We start from the raw sequence: 21,585 nt of genomic DNA on the forward strand, positions 1-21,585 counted from the left end.
ATAAACAAAAAAAAAAAACAAAAATTCTATTGCACGCCTTTAATTTTTATTTTTTTTTTATTTTTTAAAAATGTTATTAACTATTCTACTAATTTTTCTTTCAATTTTATACTTATTAATTTTTTCTTTTATTTATTTATAATATAGTTATACATCTAATTTTATTTCATAGAAAATTGTATTTAATAAAGAACTGTATTAAAAAGATGCTGTATATAGGCATATTACATAATAATAAAGTTTTATATTCTTTCAATATTATAAAAGGATGAATTCTGTTCCTGTTCCTGAAATAATTAATTAATTCTTTTTTAATTATAATAAATTAAAAATTAAATATATTAAATTTAATAAAATTAAAAAATTATTATAAATTTAAATGACATGAATTTTTAATAGACTGTACTTGTCAAATATTAAAATTTCAATAATATTGTGTGAATAATGTGAAGAGCATTGTTTTATCCGAGCTCAGAGAGAGAGTGTTTTAATTTTTATTCTAAAAAGGATATATTGCAAGAAAAGGTTGTAATAAGACAACACTAGAATTAAAAACAGGATTATTTAAAATAATCCAATTAAATTTTGATGTTAAAGTTAATTTTATCCTTTCCATTTTCTTATTTTCTTTTCCTTACCATTTAAATCCTCGAATATATTTGAGCGATTTTCAATGTTTCTATAATAATCTGTTAGAAGAGAATTTATTATTATCACGTCATGACATACTTATATATTCAGTGAATAGGCAAGAATACATTGAATCTTCCCTTGGATTCGATCCGATACTTAAATTGATACGATTACAAACAAAAGAAACAAAGGCAAAAATAAAATGTAAATTGATATTTTGAGTAGACTTGTAAGACTTAAATTGCAGTCAGTTTTGCAATATTAAAATTGTTCTTTTGCTCATCAATTATTTTGTTAGAAAAAAATTTTTCACATTTAAAAAAATTAATAATTAATTTTTTTAATTATTTCTTTAATTTCTGTACTATCTAAAAATAGTACAGTATAATCGCAATAACACGGACATGCGACCCATTAGAGAGTCGAACCTTTCCGAATTACTAAGCATTCCTAAAATAGATGAATGCCTTCATATCACACATATTATAAGAATTTGAAATTTATTAGTAAAACGTGTTTTGATAAACTAAATGTATAAATAAAATAAAATATTTTTAATAATTTGAAAACAGGAGCAGAATATTAATATGCGCGTTATTATTTGATATACTCGTAGAACAAAAATTAATGTTTATTTTATATTATAAATGAATGAAAATTTTTCTTATTTTTTTTTAAGTCTATTCAATTTTTGCATTATTTTCTTAATTGATTAAACATACATATAATATATACATATATCGTGTTTATTGTTTGTAATAGCAGAGCATTTACTTTACTTTCTATTTTTATAAACAATATGAAACTTTTATATTAGATTTATTACCAATATAATCAGAACGAAAAGATGATTTACATAATTATTGTGTATATTAAATTTTAATGTACATATATCTATATATTATACATGTTTTTTTGTTTTTGATTAAATTAATAATATATTTGATTTCATGACATTGTTACTATATAATAATTGTATAACACTTAATTAACATTTAAAATGTTGTCCATTTTTTTCTAGATTTGCTTTTAATTGAAATTTAATTGCTGTTTAGCTAAATAAATTTAATAAGGAAACTCTTACTTGTTTTTTAGTTTTTAATCGAAATAATAAGTAAAAGTGTTAATTAAATGGCGCATATAACATAGATATTATATTTTCATCTTAAATTATTACAGATTCAAATATATGTTTTTGTGCCAAATTTATGGTCCAAGTTAGTTATTTTTACATTATTTCAACAATATTATTGTGTTTTAGTTCGTTCGAAACTGAATGAGAAAATATTATAAATATGTCTGCGAATTTGAATATATATTGGAGAACAATTTAGACAAAAAATTTTAAATACTAATGTAATATGGCATTGTTATTACGTATTTATTACTTTGTGTTTTTTGTTTAATATTTGTTAAGTGTTTAATTTATGTTTTGAATTTGTATATAGGAAATTTCTTAAACTTCATGAAATCAAACAAAATATTTCTGATTGTATAGCATTTTCTGAATCATGCTACTTTATATAACAGTTCTGTTGTGGATTATTTTATTATAATTATAATTTTTCGTTCTTTTTTTTTGTTAATATCATTATTAAGTTAAGTTAAGGGAAACATTCCTTTTATATATAAAATTCATAATTACGATTATAATTAATTATATAAATGAAATATGTATAAAAAAAACAGGTAAAACAAATAATTAAAGAATAAGGGTTTAAACTTTTAAAATAATATCAATACAATTTTTTATTATTAATTTTTTTTTTATCTTTTATATAAAAAAGAAACATAAGTATGTATAATTTACATTCTATATAATATTAATTTATCATATACAAAAATATTTTCTCTCTTTCTCATTTTTTTTTTATATTATATCATCATTTTTTTATCATCTTTTTTAGTAAATTTTAACAAAATAAAATCTATATCTCATTTTTCCTAACTAAAATTTTAATGTAAGTATATTTTTTTGGCAAATAAAAAAAATTCAATTTTTCAAAAAATTATAAATTATAAGAATTGAATTCGACTCACAACAAAAAATTAAATTTTTCAATAAATTGTAAAAATAATATTTTGGAGACTTATAGATCTATTTATTTATAAAAATTTAAACTAATTGTCTGCGTTACATTTCTGAAATTTCTTTATTAAAGAATGAATTTCTGAATTATAGCGAGTAATTTCCGAACTATTTAAGTTTGTTTTCAGTATGTTAGAACTATCTCTTAAAGTTATGTATGTATATTGTTCATATTTCAAAAGAAATTCAAAGAAAAATAAATAAAAACATAATTTATTCAAAATGGACGACTATCAAATTTTCGTTTAAAAATTTTTTTATTATAAAAATTTACTAAAAATTATTTAAAGTTTCCTTTCCAATTATTATTATTTATTATTATTAATTTTTTAATTATTAAATTTTTTGCTTAACATTTTTTTTTGTTCCCACTCTCTCAAATTCCATTTCGTGTTTTTCGTGTTTAATTTTTGCAAAATATGTGAAAAATAGACCTGTTTGCTTACTTTGTTTTCAAAATTCTGTTGGAAAACACAAAATGAAAATTTTTTTTATAAATACCTTTCATCTGTCGTTTGCTATTCATGACAGCAAAATAACACGGTACAACAAAGAAAAACAAAAATTTTATTTGTAAAAGTTTTGAAAGTCGCCTCTATTTAACATTGACATTGTCGTGTTTTTGTGTTTTTCTAATAACATTCAAATCCTCTCAAAACAGAAAGTGCTTTTTATGCGAAAATTTCGGTAAATTTTTTAATAAACAAACAGGGCCATTAATTATAATTTTTAAGATTATTTAATAATCTATATATTAACTGAGATTCATTTGAAGTAGAATATATAGCATATTATAAAAAAAATCTTTCAATATTTAACAAAAATTATATTCAATATTAAGAAACAAACAGTGCTAGATAGTTTTAGACTTTCCTCATTAAATAGGTGTATAAAATGCTTATGATAATATTAAAATAAAATATAAATTAATTAGTTATATTGAAAAATAATATATGCAAATTATTGGAAATATTGGAAAGAGTCATTGAAAAATTAAAATATTTGCCACTCTTAATTTAACAAAATATTTAAATTTAAATAAAATGAATTATCAAATGAATATTAATTTTGAACTTATACAAAAAAACATATTGTAAGTATTTCGGACATCGTTACGTCATAATATTCGACTCGAGCATAAAAATTCTAATGTTTTCTTTCACAAATTTCGCTTATTATCCTTAAAAAAAAATCTTATAATATAATAATATTATATAGAATTTTTAAGAAATAATAATTAATTTATTATTTATTATTCTTATTAATTATTTTTAAGGAAAATTTAATTATATATTATAGAAATATATAACTAACAACTTATATATGTATGAAAGTATAATTATATAATGAATTTTATTTAAACTTATTAAATACTTTTGTTTTTTTTTGATTTTTATTATTTATAAACTCGTAACAGTTACCAGCTAGTATCATCTAATAAAAAGCTTTTTCAATACATTTTTTAAGTATTATTATTTTTTTATTTTGTTTTTAATTATTATTATTTTTCTGTTTTTTTTTTTTTGTTTTCTTACTTTTCTTAATATTTGATTTAAGATTATTATTTTTTTTTAATATTTTTATTCTATATTTATATAAAGATTTTATATTATTTCTTTTATTCATGTAACTTATGCCATTCAGCAATTTGCCGCCTTGGTAGATTACATAATTCATTCCAATGATTTAGAGCTGATCCTGTGCATCTTGGTCCACCAAGTTCTAATCTTCCAATTACCTAAAATAAAATAAAAATATTAATATTAGCGGTTTCACAAAAATTTTTGATAAAAATTGCTTATTAGTTCCGTTCCGTCCATACGTGGACCTATTTTCAAAACTCTTACACCCTTCAAGATAGACCAATGAATTTTTACATATTTACATGAACATTAGCAAAAATTTTTACTAGAATCTTATTTTCGTAGAATAAAATTTTTATACATCTCTACCCTTCTAAAGGCTATAGACTCTCAAGGTCTTCAAAATCCCATTTTTTGAATATTTATTCTAACGAAATCAACCCTTATCTGAATCCCGTTTTTTTTTTTCATTTTTTTGATATTATTTTTTTTCTAGACCATATGTAGGGATCTCATTTCTTAGCGGTCTTAAGATATTAAAAAATATGTAGTGTATTTCGTGGGAAGAAAATTTTTTTCCACCTTCACGTCCTCACAGTTCAAAATTCGTAATTTTGAATTTTCATGAACAATTTAAATTTTCAACACCTAACATGTATTTCCGATACTGCAAGCTTTTTCAAATTTAACTTTTTTCGTCGACTGAGAATTATTTTAGTCCATACGCCAATTTTGACATTTTTAAACTGCGTATAGGATAATGGGTTTTCAAGTACGCTCTTTTCAAATCTGCAATCGGTTTTTTCCTATCTCGTTTTCAAGATACAGAGTTTCATTTTATTCCATATCCACCCATATTTCCGTTTTGTCTGCATAATTTTATGCCAAACGCCATTTTTAAATTTTTTTATTCCATATCCATAGATAAATGAGTTTTTTTCTTTTTGTAATTATAATATTCCATATCCACCGCCATACACGTGTCCGGATTTAAAGTTTCGCAGTAAGTTGAGAATTATTTTATTCCACGTTCCTGGTTTAAATGAGTTTATATTGACATGGAATAATATAAAACTAAATTTCTAAAATTGTTGTTATATTCCACATCCATATAAAATGCATTCCAAGCTTATAAGTTTGTTAATAAATTAAAAATAATGTCGTATGAAAAGGAGTATCCACTTATTTTTAAATACAAAACGTCTTATGAACAAGTGGAATACCAAATAATAAATTTAATTATAAAAGGCAATAAGAAAACATTGCCGACATCAAAAAATATATTACAAAGTAAAGTACAAATTCTATCTACCAAAACAGAAGTGACAAAGCAAAAAATAAATGATATAAAAGACTTATTAAAGTACCTGCCAGAGACTGATAGAACCTATTTTCAAGCTCTACTCAAAATTAAATAAAAACAAAAACCAGAAACTAATTTTTTATAAAAAAATATTTTAAGTTCTTAACTGTTATGATAAAATGTTATTACTCGTATTATATTTAAGGCTGAAGTTGTTACATTTTTTATTTTTTTAAATTAAATTGTTATCATTAATTAATGTTTTTAGTTTACGAAAAAAAATGCTGTGAAAAAAAGCTGTTATGTTTAATATGTTTTTTAAATTACTTCAACTAAAAAATAAAAACAAAAAGTAAGAACAATTCGTTTTTATTTGACATTCTTAGTTTTTAAAATAATTTAGGCCATACGGCAAGACTTTTAAAAGAACTTTTAAATTTTCAGTTTATTTTATAGTATTCCATATCCAACTCATTTTAGGCCACCTCATACAATGTAAAAAAAAAAATCAACAAATGTATGAGGTGGACTAAAACGATTCTGTGACCTTCCTTTCCAAAAGTTCCTATAACTTTTAAACTAGCTTCTAGAGTGTCCTTGGTCAACCTTGAAATTTAAAGAAAAATGTTCCAATATTATTATTAAATAATAAAAAAGGGTCATTTTTCGACTAGTTTTTTCATTAAATTTAATCAAACTTTCAAATTCGATTTTCTCGAAACTGACTAAATGGCGCGTGGAATAAAATAATTCTCAGCCGACGTTTTGTAATTTGTTACATTTATTTTTTTCATAGACCAATTGTTTAAAATTTAAATAGATCGTTTGCAGCTTGAATATTTTTTTAAGCTATGTGATAAAAATATTATTCAATTTAATTCGCAACTATCACAAGAATTGAAGAAATTCGTCATAAGTCACTGATAATGCTGATCAAGTTAGTAGACACATTATTGTGCCAGATTTCATCTGTAAGTAATGCAACTCAAATATACAGTTCTAAAAACATAATGAAACTATTTTGCGCTTTGTATGACAATAATTACCCCAAAACAAACGCTAAATTTCAAAATTGTCTATAGTCTCAATAGTTTTTGTTAGATATTAAAAAGTTACTTTTCTTCGTCGAAACCATTCACTACATTCAGTACATTCAATTACAATATTTGCCAATAATGTGAAATTTTAACAATATTTTATTTAACTACCTCATTTTTAGTAACTCGATCCCAATCCAATAACATTAGTTCCAATGAAACGTTATCCAATGAAGCTCCCGATCCCTAAAAAAAAAACAAATAAAGTAAATTTTTTTTCATATAAAAATAAATCATAATAATATATAAATAGTTATGTTAGATACCTCTGTTGTTGGAATATCAAATGCAAAGCTTTCATTAAATACTGGACTTAATGTTCGTTTTTTAACATGTGTTTTCTTTTTAGCAATCCTTTGACCGTTATATAGCAAATATATTTTAACATATGGATCAGCTAAACCCGTTACATCCATACGGGGCAAATTACGTGCCTTAAGTAATACAACAGTTAAGCGAGCTGCAGCTGGCTGCCAACATAATGATAATAATAAATCGCCACGTCCTTGTGCACGTATTTTTAGACTTCTTGGTTGTATTTCTTTGCTTAAAGCTATTTGCTGATTTTCAATTTGTTTCAATTCAATTGTATTTAATGGACAAACAACTTCACCGATAACATCATCACGAGAATATCGATCAAATGACAATACAACAAAATGTAATGACATTGTTGATAAATCTTGTAAATCAAGTCCGTAAAATGTAAAATCTTCATCATATACAGGATTTCGAGTATTTCGGACAACTCTATATAATTATAGCAATAAAAAAAAACTTATTAGTTAAAATGGAATGTATGAAGTTTTTTTTGGTTAACAATATGTTTTTTTAATGAAAGTGCATTATTTATGTACCAATAAAAAAAAATTCAAAAAATTCTAATTTCGTGACGGCTTAATTGTAGAACTGTCTCATACTGTTTGCATATAACATATTAGTTATATTGATTTTTACATAAGGAGCTAAAAATATTATCTTAACCAGAATATTTTTAAAAATTTCATACCATAATCATACCATAATTGATATGAAATTTTTAAAAATATTAAAAGAAAAGCCATATGATTAAATAAATTAATCGTCATTTACCCATAATTACACGCTACTGATCTATTTTTTTACAGGAAGTTGAGCCCTGTATTCTGATCTTCATTTTGATATCAGACAATATTGCATAAATCTCAGAAATAATATAATTAATCAAAATATTTAAAATGTAGCTAAAACAAAGTACTTTCAAAACAAAAGCAAAATTCGTTAAACCTTATTACATTAGAAATTCTGCGTATCCATATCATAGTCCAAGAATATAGCGCAATAACATTAAAATCATATACGAATGTTAAAACATACGATTTTTATAATTGAAATTTCAAATTGGTTCCTTAACGCAGAATTTCTATACTTAAAATTGTCGTATTTTCTCATTTTCACTATTTCAAAACAGTTTATCGAGAATATTGTAATTATAATATATGAATTCACACCTATAGCCTTATAGACTCATGTGGTTGGGAGTGCTTGAAACTAAGAACGTATTAAATGATTCAAGAGGGAGACCCTGTAAAGTAGAGCAATCTGAATTTTGTTGTGTTACGTAAATGTATATTAACTCGTATATATACACATATATCGTATGATATGATGATCAACTAAAGAGTAGGTTGTTTCAATATTTTTAACTTCAAGAAATTATTAAGTGCGCATTTTTATAAAAACTTTTCGTCCTTCCACGAATATGACCATCTTAATAAGTTCACACTAATAATTTTTTTATATACGTAAGTATGTCATATATTTTTTTTAACCAAAAAATTAAGATTATTTTTGTTATTCTTATAATTCTCTTTTTTCATTTTAATTGCTAAGAGAACAAAATCTACATACATAAAAACAAATAAAGCAAAAACTTAAAATTTGTAGAAAAGACAAATTTCAAAATTAATGAAGTAGAAAATTCTGTTTATAATCCTTATAAATTTAAATAAATTATGTTGGTATATACTATAGGCTACACTTAAAATTTTATGCACCATATTATATATACTTAATATAAATATGTATAATATTTACGTACATGTGTAAATTCAATATATAATTTTAAAAGTTCTTCATTCATATAAATGTTTACAAATTATTTGTACATACATACATATACAATTTGTAAATACATAAAGTATGAGGCGTCTTAACACACAAAAGTATTACCAAGGTTAAAAACGTATTATTTATGTACATACTTATGTTGTTATGTATGCTATAGGTGCCGGATACAAAGTTTTTTAAAAATATCATGCAATATAGCAAAGTATCCCAGAATTTCATGAACAAACATAGTACTTTTATTTCTTATATTGCACATACAATCATAGAATTGTTTTGTGCATATATATATTTATAAAAATTTCTGTTCATTTTATGTGAGTACTACATGTACAATATATTTGCATATATGTATGTAGAAAATATATTAGCATTAATAATATTATTAACATTGAAAAATTATTTTATTTTAAAGTGCATATACACTCTTGCGGAGCATACAATATATTTTTAGGGCAAAATATTTGATTATGTAGATTTTTAATAAAATTTTTTCAAACAAATCCAAATAGATAATAAGCACATTGGAAGTCTTTTTGATATATCAGCACAATATAATTTTTTTTTTCAAAAACAGGAAGCACAAAATACTGTGCCCAAAATTTTTCGACAAAATAGACGAAGCAATGAACGAAGCTTTATTATAATTTTTTAGATTGTTAATGCAATATACTTGCACTATATATGTATGTATATTTAGATTGTGAATACTCTCCTCAGTTAATAATTATTAATAATTATATAATGTAATAATCAAATATTGCCAATTGAATTGCTTATTGAAATTATAATCCTAATGATAACAAAAAACACGAATACCAATATTAATACTACGTTTAATAGTTTAGTGCACCCAAACTTCACAAGAAAAGCTGGCATCAGAACAATATCTTCTATGATGTCAGATTTAATAGTTTGGACTATAAAGTCCTATAATGTTTGGACACAGTATATGATTTAGCAAATAAAATAAACATATAATAACCTACCTACTAAACCTACTTAATTAAGAATGTTAAACAATTATTATAAAAATAAAAACAAAAAATAGAAATTGTTTTATTTAGTCGTCAAAACACATTATTACAAGTACTTATATAAATACATTATTATATAAAATTGTTAGTAAACTAAATATTACTCATGACTACATATTATTGTAATTATGAATTATATGAATTATATACAATAAGCACCATTACAATGATAAAATGTTTGGATTGATTTTTGACTATTAATTATATGAGTTTTTGTAATTATATCCTATACGAGTTTAAGACCATTTGAGATTGAATGAAATAAAAAAAAAATTGGGTTAAGATTTCAAAAAAAAAATTCCAAGATATGTTATTCATCATCATAAAGTACCACTTCAAATACATTCATAACTTTCGCTAAAAAATTCACGATTTACAGAAAAATCCACCTTGATATTTTTGTTATATAAAGAGCAAGACTGATTAAGTAAAAATCTGATTTCTAATAAACATTTATTTTATAACTTAACTCTAACATTAATTTCTGTTCTACATAAAGGAGTAGTTCTAATATTAAAATGAAAACCTATAAAATTTTCTGAAACAGGAAAGCTTTTGCAATCGTATTAAATTTCACATGTTGAAAATTCAATTGAAATGCACTTCTCAATATTAACTGTTCGTCTTTCTGTTAATCCCCGTATCTCAATTTCATCTGAACTGAATTTAAGGTAAAGTATTACATCATGTTAAGGGAGTTTTTTGGAATTTTAATTAAATTTTTCAAAGAGTTTGAATGCAATTGTTTTAACATTTAAGTCATCTTAACGAATGTTCAACATTCGTTAAGATTTTTTAATTTTAAATTTCTAAATTTATCGCTAATAAATGACCCGATTTAAAAATTTTTCCTAGAATAACAATTGTAAGAGAATATTTTTGAAAGTCATTTAACCATTCAAAATATAATTATTATCGAAAGAGTAATTAAAATTCAATTAATTTTAATTCCGTCGAAGCAATTTTTTAATTTTAATAATTTTTAAATTTTACTATTCTTAGAAATTCCCAGACATCTTGTATGAAGTAAAATATAAACAATAATTTTCCAAGAATTTTCAATTTCTTCTGTAATCGATTAAACCCCGCTAAATGATGTTCTCCGCCGATTATTTAACGCCAAATCTGCTTTTACCACTATTTTCTACACAAATGCACAGTTTATGTACATGACTTATACAACAAATACACATAAACCATTACATATTTCTTTCAAATATAGAGAGTGATGAAAAGCTATAATAGTCAACCAAACAAAATGTATACAACAATATAAAAGCGAATCTCAGAGAATCTCGATTTTTTTTAAGCAAACAACAACATAAAAATATTTCGTTTGTTTTCATATCTTTTTGTATATATAGATTTTCTTTTAATCTATAAAGATATCCTAGATGTCCTTGAAATTATTTATTCCATTTTGTATATTTTTTCCATTTTTATTTTTTTTTTTGTTTTGTCATCACATTTGTGTATACGTATGCTTATTTCGAATTTATTTTGTGCAGAGTACTCACAAACATAATATATATACATATGTGTATGTGTTTAGATTCTAAAAGACGGTAAATAAATTAAAAGGATATTATGTAACGAAAATTGTTTGACTTTGTTTCAAAAACCTTATTTGCAGCGAGAGATTTTTTGTTAACAATATCTTTTAGTTGCACATCGAAATTTTTTAATCAGTGTTATATACAATCATATGTTTAGTTTAGTTGAATGAAAATTATTCCATGATTCTCAAAAACGATGGGTATTATAAATTTGCCTTACTGTTTGTAACGCAAACAGATTATCAAATTTCCACAAATGACTTATGATAGTAAATGCCGGAACCCGATTTAAATTGGATGTCATCGGGGCAGGTTCGAAAAGCTGACCTACAACTAGTTTTGAAGTTGTCTTTGGCTATATCTTAGAAATTATTGAAGCCTTAATATCAAAACGCACAAGCAAATATATTATTAGGACTGTTATGGATGATAAAAGTTGTTGAAATTGCGTCACACCTTATGGTTAAAGCTGTTCAGATATAGCGAACTAACATATGCTACCATAAAACTTCAAAAGTTATTTGGTCGTATGTATCTTAAAAATTATTGAAATTATAGTACTGAAATTTTATACAAATTAATATCGTAATGCTGCAATTACATCACAGAGTTGACACGATTACATCTTTTTTGTCTCGTTTTTTTCTATTTTTGAGAAGTCTGAATGTGAAATCTTTCTTATTTCAATATTAGATTAAAGTAGTTTTTGTAGTCATAGGTCAGAAAACTGTATCATAGGTCAGTATCGAGTCTCGACATCTTGAGACGAGAGAGGTTCAAGAAGTTCAAGGAATTAAGAGATCACCGACACAGAAAAGTAATAGAGTAATGCTAACATTTGCAATAGAATTTTATTTCAAAAGCTAATAAACTCTTTAATTTTGACAGATTTAATTGGATAGTTAAAAAAATATAAAATATTTGTTTTTTGCGTATTTTTCCACAAATTTTACTATGGTTTTAAAATATTTTTTTTGCAGTAGTTGTGTTAAATTTGTTTTAGAAATGCTTATTTTAAATTTAGAATTTATAACTTGCCTTTTGAAATCATAGATTGTATATTATAATCACATTTTTTGAAAATGATTAAACTTATCACATAAAAGTTAATGTAAAACCATCCAATCAAAAGTTTAGAATAAAACGCCCTTTAATTTATTTTTCCACTTATAATGTCTCCTTAATGGGCTATTAATAACCCACGTTCATTTATAAATATTTATTTATGCTGATTTTTTTTTTTTTCATTTTGTTGAATTTTGAAAACTTTCCTACCCCCTAAATATAATTAACACGTTTTATACACGTATATTCTGAAACCAATATAATATAAAATTAATCTTAAGCATGGCATAAATGTGCACATAGACACTCGTATTTATATTTGCAATCTATAAATTCCTCATATATAAATTTAATATTCGTTATGGTTCATCATATTTGGGAAAACTAAATTTGAATTAATTTTTATTTTAAATAATAAATTTTATTTGCAGAATTGCTTATTTCAAATTACCCTTTTCAGAAGTACACATTATTTTATATGATTTAAAAGCCCCTTTATAATATGAAATATTATAATTAGCATACGGAATTTTTAGCATGTTGGTATTCGTATGATATGCGGAAACGTGTAGGATTGCTATAATTAAAGTTATGAATGATTATTATAAAATTTATACTTTATTCAAAATTTCAGTTCGATTTTTCGCAAAAGTTTGAAGTGTTGACAAATAAATTTGATTAGGTAAGTTTCTTGGAAATGACTTAAAGAATTCTAAAAATCTGAGTTTTGTGTAATAAATTCTTTTATTAAAAGTATTGGTCAGTGTTTGACAGTAACGTTTTTCTTTTGTAATTTTGCTCTCATTTTTAAAAATCATTTTCAATTTTCTGGCTAATATTCTCATAAAATCTTTTGAAATAATTTTTTTCTATTTTATCTTCAACCCTTGAATGGTCACGGTTAAACCAAATTTTTCTAAACTATAAATTTGACTACGAAAAATTCAAATATAGTGAGGCCTTTACCTTTTTCGCCTCCTTTACGCATTTCTATTCATACAAAATTCATTGCATACAATTAGAAAGGTTATAATATGTAATAGCATCAAATTTTGGATGACGAGTTTTCAGTAGAGTTCTCTTTAGAAAGATGTCGGTCTGCCAGTTTGTAATTAAGATTATCTGAAAGTCGGCTGAACCAATTCAGCTGAAATTTTATATGTGAGTTTATTTCGATTACTACGAATTGATCATTGTTGGGGGTATTTCAAGCCTCGGGAATTGGATTTTCTTTCGGAATGGTTTTACATTTTTTCACATACGAGTATAAAAAGAAACATTCACCCAATTTTTTTGAAATTTATTAATTAAATTTTGGGGATGTTAAGGAAATGAAAACATAACTTTTTTGGAAAGATCAGGGCTAGGAAACCAAACTAGGACCAACTTTAAATTTTTTACCATATTTACGGAAGTAATTAATGGAATTTCTGGAAACTTGGAAAAATTAATGGAATTTGTGTTATGGTTGTTCCCGAAACTAACTGGCAAACTTTTAAAGGAGTTCGAATAGCGCAAAATAAGAATTTTAACTAAAAGCTTACTAGTATCCTTATAAAATTAAATAAAGAAGTGTTTAAAACTTCTGTTACACTTTCACTAAAGTAAACAAAATACATTCCGGCCGGTTATTTGCTGAACACATCAGCTTTTTTTAATGAAATGCAACAAAAATTAAAGAAAGACACGTTTTCCGCATTCAAGAATCGATATTCGGGTCTTTTGCAACAGCATGACATTTGATTTCAACTTATGAAAAAATCATTCAAATTAAAAAAAAAACTAATATTTAGGTAATTGCATAGACTTTTAAAGTAATATTTAAATTGCCAGAAAGTACTGGAATTTATTAAATTTTTATTATACAGTATACTACATAATTGCACACATACATAATTACGTCCCAACAGTAAATTATAATTTTACTTGTGAAAAAAAAAAGGTTTCCATTTTTTTTATAAAAGGCTTTTGAAATGTATACGTACATGTTATGTAGACATCTTGCTCAACTTTAAAAAAAAAACAAAAAGGAAGAGAATTTTTTAAAAGGACATAAAATACTTTACATTTTTTTATTTTTTTTTTTGTGTTTTATTTTATCCACATTTTATTTTCAAAAACATTAAAAAGTTTTAAAACGACATCATTTAAAAGCTTCCCATCAGATTATTTTGTACATAAACACAAAGTTAAGTACACACATTTAAAATACGTGTAAATAAGTATGTGTGTCAATGTGTGTACCTAATTTGTAGTATATTCAAGTGAAATATTTTCAAGAGTAGATTCTAGAAAATCTCATGTTTCATGAACTTTTCAAAACATTTTAATTGTACTCTTCTATATGGTGGTGATTTTATTTTTATAATTCTGAAGACATGAGAACAAAAAATAAATGTACAAATATTTTATTTTTTAATAAATTCATAATAATATTTTTTTTTTTAACTTGCTTTTGTTTTACAAAACAAACCTTAATATAAAATTAAAGTGAATTAATCGTGGTTTGGGGAAAGTTTAGAACACAAAATGAATAGTTTTCAAAACTTTATTGTGATCTTGTGGCATAAAATCGTTTAAATTGTAAACTTTAAAGAACAGTTGACAATGCCTACGTTCTATTAATAGGTCGTTTTTAGTCTAAAATGACTTTCAACATCGTTTTATGGAGATCTTCTTATATGCAGAGTGATTCAGTAAGGTAGCAAAAATAGTTATCATGTGTTAGAAAACCAAAAATAATTAAAACTTTTTCCTCCGAAGTGGATGTCGAATTTCAACGTTTTCTAAGGTACATGATTTCAAATAAAATTTCAGAAAACATGATTAGATTTCTTTCTTTTAAAAAATTTAATAAGGAGGCATCAAACAAACATTTGTTTGTGAGAGTGCTAGTGGAAGGAATATATACGAAAAAAATACTAAATTTTTAGAAACTTGAAAAAAATTTTTAATACAATTTTTTCCCGTTATTTTAAACAACATATCAATATTCATTCTTAAAAACAGCTGACATTTTTGAGAACCATTATTTTCTTGAAAAAAACTAAATTTTTAGATTTTTCTTGCAATGCATCCGATTTTAGAGAACTGTTCAGGAGTGCTGTGAACCAAATTGCATAGACGGCATTAAATGTACAGATCTTGTTAATCACGAAACTGTCCAAACAAAGGTATAAACGCTTAATTTGTTTTGAATACTCCGTCGATTACTGGTGGAGTTATTTTACGCAGCCCTATACCGGAATAAAATTTCGTAACTATACTCCTCTTAAATTTATTTATTTAACTTATGCTGGTGTAGATGTGAGTGTGCTAAATTCGGGTTTTTATACAACCTTAAACTTAATCAAGTAACATAATCTGCAAATAAAAGATTTATCTGTTATACGAAAGTAAAAACTCATTAGGAATTTTAAATTTAAATACCGATATTTTAACGCACTTTCACCGGATGCATCCATTTTATGAATGAATAACAATGTAAGCAGGGACAATGTAGTTGAACGTGATAGTACAGTTATAACATGTACATTAGCTCCGTTATGGCTATAATATTTTATATTTTAGTATGGAATATTGTTGTTAAACCTTTGTGACATTAAAATTTATGGTGCCGCGATTGTTGAGATTTGACTTACTCCACAATTGTTACAACTATCACTAATTTTAAAAACTTTCAAGAATTTTAGTTCCTTTTCGAGAAAAGTCATATGTATGAGAAAATTCATAATATTATATAATTATTATATGTTATTGCTAAAATTGTTATTATATATTAACCCTAAAAACCCAAAGCATTTTTTTATACCCTGCACTTCGTGAAAGGTACATTCAATTTGGTATGGAGTTTCTAAACACTTCAAGGAGTCGTCTTCGGTATGGACATATATACATTATATATTCGCTCAAGGTAAAATTCTGCGTCGATTTAGACATGTCCGCCCGTCCGATCGCAAGATAACTGAAAAATGAATAATGCAATCGACACCAAACTCTCACAAGTTTTTTCTTTTGTGCCAACCACGGCTGCTATTGTAATTGGACCAATTCTGACAACAGGTTCGGGTAGCTGTCATGCGACTCAAAGAGATTGTTTTAAATATTTAAAGTAACAGAGATTAATATCAAATTTTGCAAGGATATGTCCAATTAGACTTAAAAAGACTTCACAGGTTCAGATAGCTCCCATATAACTCCAAAAGAAAATTTTAAATATTTGGAAAAATATTAAGGCTAGATTCATGAAACTCGGCTGTCGTGTGCCCTCTTATTGGCCAGACATAAAATTCGTGAAATTCGTATCAAGCGGTTTGACAGGTTTAAGTAATTGTCATTTAGCAAAAAAAGTTATTTCTAAATTATTCAAAAACAAATTTTTAAACTCAAATTGTCAAAGTGCAGAGTATTATTCAGTCGGTTTATACCGACTGAAAAGTTTTTACTTGTTACACTTTTATTTACAACAAAAAATATCTCAGCTTTTTTTTCAAAAATTAAAAATATTTTTAAAATTGAAATAAAAAATTTTTTTATATTCGAAAATTATTAATATGAATTTCTTAGCACGAAAGCCAACTGTTCATTAATGTATGTACATATGTATTTCTGTACAAAGCGTGAATTTTTTATATAAGTTGATAACATTGACCTCCATTCAAAATGCAAAAAAAATAAAATAATAAAAATTAACCCCCCCACCTCCTTCCTTTGTTCACCGGCATGTGGCAACTTTTTAAATTTTTTCTTCATAGAATTTTACTAGAATAAAAATTTCTAACTCATCTAAAAATATCGTGGAAAAAAATGTGCATTAAAATCGATAAAGTGATTTAAGTCTGCTTTTTTGTGCTAAAACAGACCTCTCTCATTCAGAGCACTGATATTAATAAGAAAAATTGCTATAAATAAAAATAAAATATACCCACTTGTATAGCATACTCGTATATTGAATGAGTTTAAATTGAAACAGAAACCTTGTATTTAATTAATTTTAATTAAATATAAGAGAAATTGTATATTTATTACTTAATTTTATTTTCGTATGACGGAACATAATGATGATGAGAACATTTATGATGACGAATGGGCACTTTGAATAAATTAATAGATAAGGTGTTTCGAAAATTTTCTGCCTTTTTGGAATTTCTTACGATTTCAACCCAATAACCTACCGAAAACTAGCACTTTCACAATTTTAAGTAACAAGAATTTAAGGGGAAACGGTGAAAATTTTGTTGCAAAGAAATAATAACAAAAGTTCTATACCTTTTAAGATGGAAAACTGAAATTTGCATACAAATAAATTTTTACCAGGCACTTATTCCTGTAGAAAAAAATTGTTTCTTGTCTATTTCAACTATTTCTTGTATAGTTTATTATTGAGAATCCCGGTAATTCGAAGTTTTTCTACCTCGACTTATTTTACCTCCAACATTGAGAGAGTTCGAGATGTAAAAATTCCACTGTAATCATTTATCTTAACTCACTTAGTCACTTACTCGTTCAATACGACCATTATGTTACGCTTCTTTTTTTACGATTCTGTTTTTTTCTTTATCCAAAAAATTTAAGACCTGTGATAGTGTTCTTTAATTTACATAATAATTTGACGAACTATGGAATAAATGAGCATATGACAAATAATTAACACTTGTTGCAGAGTTAAAAATTTAACTCTCGGTATTTTGATATTAATAACATATTATTAATTAATTTTGATTTTGGAATAAATATTTGGAATAGGTGGTTTTTATTAAATTGATTTAGAAGCTAGTCCTACCACATAACCTATACATCGACGATTTAGCTAGTTAAAATTTATAAAGTTTTAGCGTCACTTTTCATTAAATACCGGATTCATCCCTTATCTTACAATTTCTCTTACCACTTCTCTTTTTTAAATTATAATATTTTTGCTTAATAATTGATAGTCATTCTTTTTAAATTCTAGTACTAATCGTTTGATCTAAATATAATACTTATGGTCTTTCTATGGTGTAATAAACAAATTACAATCAAGTTTCAAAATCAAGTTTAGGATTTCGAATCATAATAAGCGTGGAGGCATAAAATTTTCTTTCTACAAATTTTTATATAATTTTTTTGTAATGAAAGTATACTCGTATTATGCAAAATTATTCAGTAATGCATCCATTTGAATAAAATATTCTCTAAAAATGTTTTCATACATTTGCGTTATGTAAAATATCATTTCTATAGAAAACTGAACGAATAAAACCCTTTTTAAAGATTCAAAAGGACAAAAGCAGTATTAAAACTGTAAAATTTTTTTTTTAAATTTTTTAATTTTAATTTTTTTTTTCTTCGTATTGTTTTCAGCTATTGTATTATGTAATTGTAAATGTGATGTAATGAAATTTTCTTTTTAATATATTACCGGCCGTATTGAATATATTAAGGGAGGTTATGTGATGGCAACAAATTTTACATATCGAGTTTTCGGTGGGAACTCACTTCTATATAGTAGGAAAGTGTAGATAAACTATTTTTAGAGAGGTGTCGGTCTGTCGGTCTGCTTGTCTTTGTGTGCAAGTGTGTATCTCAAGTCCGGCTGAACCGTGATAAAATTCTCATGAAATTTTATATGTGAGTTTTTTCTGGCTATGTCACGGATTGATCAACTTTTGGCATATATCAGGCTTTCGGAACAGGACTTTTTTTTGCGGGCCAATTGTACACTTTTGCTTATATAAAGAGAAATAATCAACTAATTTCCTTGAAATTTAATATTTGAATATGCAGTGTCAAAACAATGAACATATAAATTTTTTGAAACGATCAGGACTCCGAAACCAAACTGGGGGCCGATTTTACATTTTTTACCATATCTACGGAACGAATTGATGAAAGTTCTTGAAATTTGATATTTGAGCTCTGGTTGTTACCGAAAATAACTGGCGAACTTTCCGCGGAATTTGGATAGCACAAAACGTACCAAGAGTCAAATTTACGTTTTTCTAAGTATTTTAAGTAAAAGGCTACTAAAGCCCTAAAAATTGAAAGAAAGTGTTTAAAAGGCTTTTTGTAATATTCTGTAATACTTTCACTTAACTAGACAATAAACATTGCTGTCGGTTATGTGCTGACCAGACCATACTTTTTTTTAATATAAAGTTGATTAAATGTAAATCCCGAGAATATTACGTGAAAACAAAAACCAGATCTATGAATAATTTTTCCAATATTTGAAAAAAAAACTTCATCAATTTTAAAATAATATCAAGGTATTTGTTTCACTAAGATTATCAAAAAATTTACCATTTATCCCTTATTTCAAAGGGTAATGATTTTAAAAAATTAAAAAATAAAGAGAGAAATCATATTTAAATTAAAATTACATCACTTTTGTAATTAAATTTTCTTTTTTAAAGTTCCTCTGCATGATATTGTGATTGCATAAAACTGAAAAGTTTTTTTTTCTGTATGATTTTTCTGTATGTATGAATGTAAATATACAAAGAGACATAACTATTTACATAGTAAATTCTCTTGCACTTGAATGTTGTAATTTCGAAAATGATGGAATCAGGATAATAGAATTGAATATTGTAGGTTTTCTGATTTCATTTTTATAAGAAAACTTTAATTAAAACTATTTTTATTTTTAAATCAAAATGCGTAATTAATATTACAAATATAAGTTAGTAATTAAGAAAGTATAAAGAAAAAATTTTCAACTCAATAGTTTTACTTTTTTTTAAAAAAAGAAGATCATTTCAGTAGCATAAAGTTGAAAATTTTTTATACCGACTTAAATTGCTTTAATAATTCAAAGGCAGATTCCGGTGAATACCAATTGTAATTTCAGTTTATTATACACACAATACAAAACAAATTGCTTTTCTGAAACTTACTCTTTTACTCAACTAAAGGATTTTTAAAAGAAGTTAAAAAAAAATTTTGCTTTATTCGTATGCCCCTATAAGTATGCAAAAATGTAAGACTGCATAAATAATATTACAAAAGTTGTTTGTGTTTACAAAGCAATAACTGTTGCTGAATATCGTTGGATTAGAATTGGATGAATTTTTCAAACAAATGAAATCCTCCGTAGCTACACATGAAAGATATGTAAACGGTGTCTAAAAGTTTTTAAACTGGATATTTAAAGAATAAATTTACACATTCAAGAATATAATTATAACATTTTACAAATTTAACAAAATTTGGTTTTTATCTAGATTGTAACTACTGAGAGAGACAATTACTATTTAAAACACTGCCTTAAATAGCGAATTTTTGATGCTTCAAAATACGAAATTATTTCATCTCTGCTATTCTTTTAACTTCAATATATTTCAAATTCGAAAGTAAATTGCAAAATATTATTACAAAACATGCATCAAATTATATACACATATACAAACATAAAATGTCATAAGAACACAAATCTATAAAAGATTTATAGTGCATATTTTATTTTACATACAAACATATTCAAACACAATAATAATCCTGTAAATTGAAAAGAATCTTTTTGTAAATTTAAAATTATTTTATTATATATGTTATTTATATGCGTTTCAATTGATTCTTATATAATACCTAAACAAAAGTAGAACACGTGTCTATGTACAAGAAACACACGTATTTCATATACGTATACATAACATAATATGACTATGATACTTAAATGGTATGAAAAATTTCTTATTCAGTACAGAACTATACGAAGCACACGTTCTTCAATTATTTTTACAAATATTAATATAAAAATATCGAATTAAATTACTTTTAGAAAATATTGTGTTAAATTTCGCTAGGCGATAACTTGTACGCAACTAATTTATTTCGTTGAAAGAAATATTTTTCTGCTTCATCTCTTAGTTAGCAATTCTCAAACTGCCTTTTTGAATTTCTATAAACGTAAAGTGTTGTTATAAAACAAAAAATTATTCATCTTAATTTGCTTAATTGAGATTACCGCCGAATTCTACTATATTACATTAAAGCTTCTTTAAATTAAAGTCCGTTCTCCAAAAAGTATGCAATAATTCTTTAATCCATAAAATAAATATCATTATAAGTTAAATTTTTTTCCAATTTTATGTAGGTATGTAATTCGAAAATTGGGAAAATCGGATAATTTATTT

At 24.7% G+C, this 21,585-nt stretch overlaps 1 protein-coding gene across 1 annotated transcript in view; it reads right to left on the reverse strand.

Moving 5' to 3' along the window:
- Nucleotides 1-1,829: 1,829 nt before the first annotated feature.
- Nucleotides 1,830-21,585, reverse strand: part of LOC129609651 (synaptotagmin-4) — a 98,752-nt gene continuing 78,996 nt past the window's right edge. Inside the window, exons 3-5 of the mRNA XM_055521706.1 lie at nucleotides 6,972-7,455; nucleotides 6,817-6,891; nucleotides 1,830-4,460 (exon numbers count right to left, since the gene is read on the reverse strand). Coding sequence (XP_055377681.1) covers nucleotides 4,341-4,460; nucleotides 6,817-6,891; nucleotides 6,972-7,455 — 679 coding nt within the window. The 3' untranslated portion in view covers nucleotides 1,830-4,340. The remainder of the gene's footprint in view (nucleotides 4,461-6,816; nucleotides 6,892-6,971; nucleotides 7,456-21,585) is intronic.

This window comes from Condylostylus longicornis, unplaced genomic scaffold (assembly GCF_029603195.1).
Source record: "Condylostylus longicornis isolate FDR11 unplaced genomic scaffold, ASM2960319v2 ptg000040l, whole genome shotgun sequence".
In the NCBI taxonomy this organism is placed as follows: Eukaryota; Metazoa; Arthropoda; class Insecta; order Diptera; family Dolichopodidae; genus Condylostylus; species Condylostylus longicornis.